This window comes from Octodon degus, unplaced genomic scaffold, assembly GCF_000260255.1.
Source record: "Octodon degus isolate 3935 unplaced genomic scaffold, OctDeg1.0 scaffold00225, whole genome shotgun sequence".
In the NCBI taxonomy this organism is placed as follows: domain Eukaryota; kingdom Metazoa; phylum Chordata; class Mammalia; order Rodentia; family Octodontidae; genus Octodon; species Octodon degus.
Genome location: NW_004524801.1, coordinates 246,728 through 253,460, shown reverse-complemented (window position 1 = coordinate 253,460; position 6,733 = coordinate 246,728). Strand labels below are relative to the sequence as shown.

The 6,733-nt window shown below is 35.3% G+C and overlaps 1 protein-coding gene across 1 annotated transcript; it reads left to right on the top strand.

The window, feature by feature from the left end:
* Positions 1-4,301: 4,301 nt before the first annotated feature.
* LOC105744100 (small ubiquitin-related modifier 2-like) lies at positions 4,302-4,602 on the top strand. The gene is made up of 2 exons (XM_012517873.1): positions 4,302-4,459; positions 4,521-4,602. The coding sequence occupies exons 1-2, from the start codon at positions 4,302-4,304 to the stop codon at positions 4,600-4,602; spliced, it is 240 nt and encodes a 79-aa protein (XP_012373327.1).
* The last annotated feature ends 2,131 nt before the right edge of the window (positions 4,603-6,733 follow it).

Below are 6,733 nucleotides of genomic sequence, written 5' to 3'. Positions count from 1 at the left end.
CCAATCTTACTAAAAAAAAGAAAGGGAAAGAAAAGACAGATCAATGCAATTAGAAGTGAAAAGGCAAAATCACAATGTAAAACATTGAAATGTAGATTATTTAGTAACTACTTTGTACACTTGTATGCCATTACATTGGAGAAATACATTCCTAGATGCATATAAATTACCAAGCTGAACCAAGAACGCTTAGAAACTCTGAATAATCGAATAGCAAGCAGTGAAAACAAAGCAATGATAAAAATATATCAATTAACAAAAGCTTAGGATCTGATGGATTCATTGGTAAATTCTACAAGAATTTCAAAGAAGGCTGGGGAGATAGCACAATGACATAAGCACCTGCCTGGCAAGTCCAGGGTCCTGAGTTCAATCACCCATTACCCCCCGACCAAAAAAAAAAAAAAGAATTTCAAGGAAGATCTAGTGTCAGTACTTCTGAAACTCTTTAATCAACTCTAAAGGAAAGAGTACTCATAAAGTCATTCCTGGAAGGTAGCATTACACTGATTCCAAAACCTGAGAAGGATCCATTTAGAAAAGAGAACTACAGGCCAATCTTTCTAATGAATGTAGATGCAAAAATCCTCAACAAGATTCTGGCAAACAGAATCCCACAAACCATTAGAAAATCATATACTGTGACTGAGCAGGTTTCACCCTAGAGATGCAGGAATGGTTTAACTCACATGAATCAATAAATGCAATCCACTGCATAAATTGAAGCGAGGAGATATATATATATATATATAATAGCTAAGATAATTGCACTACTAATTTCTATTAGTTAATTGAAAGGTACAGTCAGTGCTTATATTTTTTCATCAATTTTACATCCCTGTATCTGGCCATCTGAGCAACTACTTTGAAGATAACAATATGCAATAAGATCGCCATTGTTAAGTTCCTATCATCTTGTTTTGAAATTCTATATTATTTTTAATGTTTTCTTTTTAAAATAAAAAAAATCACATGATCATTCCAATATATGCTCCCAGAAAACCTTTGGCAACATTTGTCCATAATAAAAACACTGAAGAAAATAAGATAGAGGGGCCTGATCTCAACCTGATAAAAGCCATTTATGACCAATTTATTGCCAGCATCATATCGAATGGGGAAAAATTGAAGCTTTTTCTCTAAAAATAGGAATAAGATAAAGAGGTTCACTGCTACTCTTCCTTTTCAACTTAATTCTTGAAACCTTAGCCAGGGCAGTCAGGCAACAGAAAGACATAAAAGCGATTCATATAAGAAAAGAGGAAGCAAAAAATATCTTTATTTGCAGATGTATGATCTACTTCTAGGACCCAAGTAGCTCCACTAAGAGAGTCCTAGAATCAACCAAGTTCATCAAGGTAGCAGGATACAAAATCAACACACCATAACAGACAGTATTTATGCACACTAATAATAATAACTCACTGAAAAAGAAGTTAGGAAAACAATAGCAACAACAGTAATATTAATAAAAATTAAATACTTAAGGATTAACCTAACTAAGGAAATGAAAGACCTCTACAGTGAAAATTATAACATCCTTAAATTATGAATCACCAAAACTGAACCAAGAAGAGACAGAAGAAGATATAATAGAGATAGAAGAAGTTATCAGAAAATGGAGACATTTGCCACGTTCCTGGATAGGCAGAAAAAATATAATCAAAATGGCTAATTCTGTATTGTTCCTATTTTTTTTTACTACTTTCTATTATCTTAGAAAAAACCTGAAACATGCTGCTAGAAAGTAAAATAGGTAAAATTCTTCAAGATAGGTGTAGGCAAGGATTTTCTGAACAGAGCCCCAGAGGCACAAGATAGTACTAAGAATCAGCAAATGGGATCATACCAAGGTAAAAAACTTCTTCACAGTAAAGAAAACAACCAACAGAGTGAAAAGGCAGGATATAGAATGGAAAAAATTTTCCATTCCTCAGAGGGCTATACTATATAAATTTTTTAAAAAAGTTAGATGCTCAAAACAAAAGGACTACTCAAAAAATGGGCAGCTGAAGTGAATGGACATTTCTCAGAAGAAGTGAAAATGGCCACTGAATACAAGAAAAATAATGTTCACCCTTGGTGATCATTAGAGAAATACAAATTAAGAAAACTCTGAGGCTCCAAAAGGAATCACTATTATTAAGAAATCAGATAATAACAAAAGCCAATGAGGCTACAGAGGAAAAGGAATCTTTCTGCATTGCTGTTTGAAATAGGAACTAGTACAACCACTGTGGAAGTTGGTATGGAAATTCCTCAAAAACACTAAAACTAAAAACTCCACTCAACCTGGCTATTGGTCTTTTAGGTGTCTTCTTCAGAGTTGAAGGTACTATGTTACAGTGATGCATGCATATCCATGTATAATAGCACAATTTGTAACAGCTGAATCTTGGAAACTGCTTATATGCCCATCAATAGATGCATGAATAAAGAAAATGTGGTATTTAACCACAACAGAGTATTATTCTGTCATAAGGAAGGATAAACTAGAAGCATTCATAGGGAGAAATCCAACATATAAAGAGCAAAATAAAAGACAGATAATAGGAATTAGGGAGATTTTTGCAAATGGGAAAGGGAACAGGAGTTGGAGGGAAGTGGAAGGGAGGGAGGAAAAAGGAAAAAACAGAAATGCAGGGGAAAAAATAGAAATTGAGATTTTATAAATGGGAGGAGAGCAAGAGTTGAAAACAGCAAAGAGGGATGGGAGGGGAAGGGATGAAGAAAGGGCTAAGATGTGTTATGTGCATGCGCCAGCTCCCCACGATAAATGCAATCACTATGTACTGCAAATATGTACGAATACAAAATAAACAAAAAATTCCAAGGTATCTTTTGCATGTTCACAGCAGCTTGGTATGAAATAAAATACAAATGAGATTAAAAACTAGAATTTTTGGAACCTTGCCTGGTGTTTTCTTCAGGGTTTCCAATGTCTTTATGCTCTTCCATCTCCAGTGGCTCTCTGTATGGGTTTATATGTCCCACTGCACAAGCTCCTAGGGTTGCCTTTCAATTTAATACATATTGCGTCATATCTGAACAATGTTTGTCAGAGTTTATAATAAAGGGGTGGGACTTTTCTTCCTTCTAGGTAGAAGTGATTTTCTTACATACTGTACTTATGTTTTGCTTATTTCCTTCTCCACAGTATTTTTATGAATTGTAACTTCACAGTTTCACCTCTGTTATGTTCACATATTAAGCTCACACCTAAATTTTTATAGTCTCAATGGAGCTGGTGTAAAAGGGTGTTGCTCTTTTATTATTCAAGTGTTGATATGTGAGTGATTCCAGTTGTACATTTATTTGTCCTATCTCATTGTTTATCCACAGTTTTTACTGTTTTATCTATAGTTTTTCTTAAATTCTCTTCATGATATTTCTGCAATCCTGAGTTTACATGTATTATAGGATTAACCTATTATCTCTAAATCATGATTTTTGACTGAAACTTTCTGTATAATTTTCACCATCCAAGTGCTATGGGAAGCTTGGAAATCTCTGTCTTTGTTCTTACTCTCAGAAAACACATAGTTGGATTGAAGCAAAATAGACTCAATAAAAGGAGAGAAACTGATCCCATTATTCAAAACATTCTTTCTAAGAAAATGGTGTCATGAAATTTCTAGAAAGGAATTCTTACAAATATACACTTAGCGAATAAATAATATCGATCTCATATGAATAGTTCCAGAAGATAGACAAAGGAACCCCCAAGCCTTCCATGTGAGGAAAGTATACCATATTGCCAAAACTTGACAAAGAGACATTACAGGAAAGAAAAATTAGAGTCAACCATACCATGGCACCCAGCAACAAAAACCTGAAACACCATCCAATGAAATCCAGCTATGTAAAGTAAAATATCATAACCAAATTAAACTTACTCTGAAAGTAATGTTAGAAAATTAATCAGTGAAATTTAGTATGTTACCAAAACAAAGAAATTATGATTACTGCAGAGATACAGAAAAATCTGTTGATAAAATTTATTATTTATAAAAATATTCTTATACAGTTAGTAGTGGAAGAGAACTTCCATAATGCTACAAAATTCTTTAAGAGAGAGAAAAAACCAAACATCAAACTTAAATGTGAAAAGTTGAAAGCTTTTCCTTTAAAATGGAAATGAAACTTGGAATGGTACTGCATGCCTCATCAAGAGCTCAAGGCTAGCCTGGACTATGTAGCAAGACCCTGTCTCAAGAAAAAAGAGGGAGTGCATGTGTGCTTGTTTGGTGCAGATGTAGTACTTCTGTGCAGCGGCAGCTAAGAAGACTCCAGCGTTCACTATGGCTGATGAAAAGCCCAAGGAAGAAGTCAAGACTGAGAACAATGATCATATTAATTTGAAGGTGGTGGAGCAAGGAGGTTCTGTGGTGCAGTTTAAGAGTAAGAAGTGTGCACCTCTTAGTAAACTAATGAAAGCCTACTGTGAACAACACGGATTGTCAATGAGGCAGATCTGATTCTGATTTGATAGACAGCCAATCAATGGTGTTGTTGTCCAGTGATGAACAACCTGCACAGTTGGAAATGGAGGATAAAGATACAATTGATGTGTTCCAGCAGCAGACAGGAGGTGTCTACTAAAAAGGGAACCAGCAAAACTCTACTCCAGAACTCTATTCTTACAGACCAAGAATACATTCTCAATTTAAAAACTGCAATTTGGTTCTACCACATTCTGACTACTATATAGTTTTCTCTATTTTTCATTTACCCCTTCCCCATTTAATAAAGAATCTGGTGCATATGCACAAGCATGCTGCTTTTTTTAAAACACTAAATGGCCAACAGTAAGTTTTGATTGACATGAAATTGAGGTGGAGGGGCTGGGGAGGTGGCTCGGTGGAATAAGCGCTTCCCTGACAAGTGCAAGGGCCTGAGTTCAATCCCCGGTTCTGCCAGAAAAAAAATAAATAAAAAAAAAGAAATTGAGGTGGAATGGGAAATTACTGGTTCTGTGAAAATAATCCCCTTTGTCCATTAGGGGCTCGCTCATCAGCTCTTTATATTCCATTAAGTTATTTTGCTCTCACTGTTTTAATGGAAAAGACAACATAAAAATCCTTGCATACTTTGTTTGGTTGGAGAATTTTATAACTTTTTTGTATGTAGCTGTTACATGTAGGGCAATCTGTGTTTAAGCAGCAGTAAATTACTCTTTAAAAAAGAAGAATCCTAGATATTTTTCCCTTTAAGTCAAGTATCTTGTTGTTTAAATAAACTTCTTGTTTAAAATGAAAAAAAGGACCGGTGTGATAGCTCAGCGGACTAAAGCACCTGCTTAGGCAAGTTTAGGCAAGCACAGGGACTGTGGTTTGATCCCTGGCACCACATGCTGTGCCAGCCCTGCCCTCAGGGCAGGCTGAGCAGGCCAGAGTCTGGGATTAGTGGTACATGCCTATAATCCCAGTGCTGAAGACGCTGAAAGCAGGAGGATCACCACTAGTCTGAACTGTGTAGTGAGGTGTAGTGAGACCCTGCAACAAATACACAAAAAATAAAAAATAAATAAATAAAATGAAAAAAAGGGGATGTAAGACACATGTCCACTCTCATTCCTTTTAAATATTGTGCTGGATCTCTAAATGAAGAAAAACATTCTGGAACCATGAATGAGGGAAAAAGAAGAAAGCCAATGGAAACAAATTAAAGACATAGATTGCAAAGGGAAATATAATGATCTTATTACACACAGATGACATTATAATACATGTAGAATATCCAAAAGAACTTAAATGTATAGAAACACAAATGGCCCAAAATAGCTAACAACTATTTAGAAGAATAACAAGATGGAAGGATGTGCTCAATTGGATATCCAGCTACTATAAAACCACAGTGACTAAAAAGTTTGTATTAATGCATGGGTAGTTGAATGACTCAATGGAGCAAAGACATCTACAAACGGACTGTAACGATTGATACATTGTATCAATTTGAGAAGTTTAGAAGTTTAACTCAGCAAGAGTCAGGGGCCTTACTTTGTAAACGTCTTCATCCTTGTCATAGGAGGTCATGGAGGTGGTGTGATTGCTACACCCACCCCGGGGGAGGCTAGCCTTCTTACAATATAAGGGAGGAACAGAGGTTTTTTCTCCCCCTCTTTCGGTTCTTGTTGCTTTTTCTGTCTTCTTCTGCCTTGAACTGCTGCCTTGTGCCATGCCACTCTACTTTGGAGACAGCCGATTATGAACTGAAATCTCTATAATTGTGAGCTAAATAAACCTTTTCTTTCTTGATTTTGGCCATTGGGTATTTTGTTTCAGCAATGAGAGAAAAGTAACTAAGACACAGATTAAAAACAGACTTACACATATTTGGATGCTTGATATTTGACAAATTTAAATTTCTCTTGAATAAACAGTGCTGGGACTATCGATTCTTCATACGTAAAATCTTAAATCCATATCTCATATCATACATAGAATTAAATTTGTGGTGGGCGAAAGGTGGTATAGTGCTTCTAGTTAATGGTATAGAGTAGTATCTTCCTATTTTGTTTAGGGAAAGACTCATTAAACAGGACTCAAATTATACTAGTCATTAAGTCAGTAAATTATCTTCATTAAAATTAAAATGTTTTGTTCATTAAAAGGCATGATTAAGAGGGTGCAATGGCAAGTAATGATTCATAATTTAAAACACATAGCAACCATTGGACTCTTGCACACTAATAAAGGTATGAACTAGGAGGAATAAAACAACAAAACTTTTG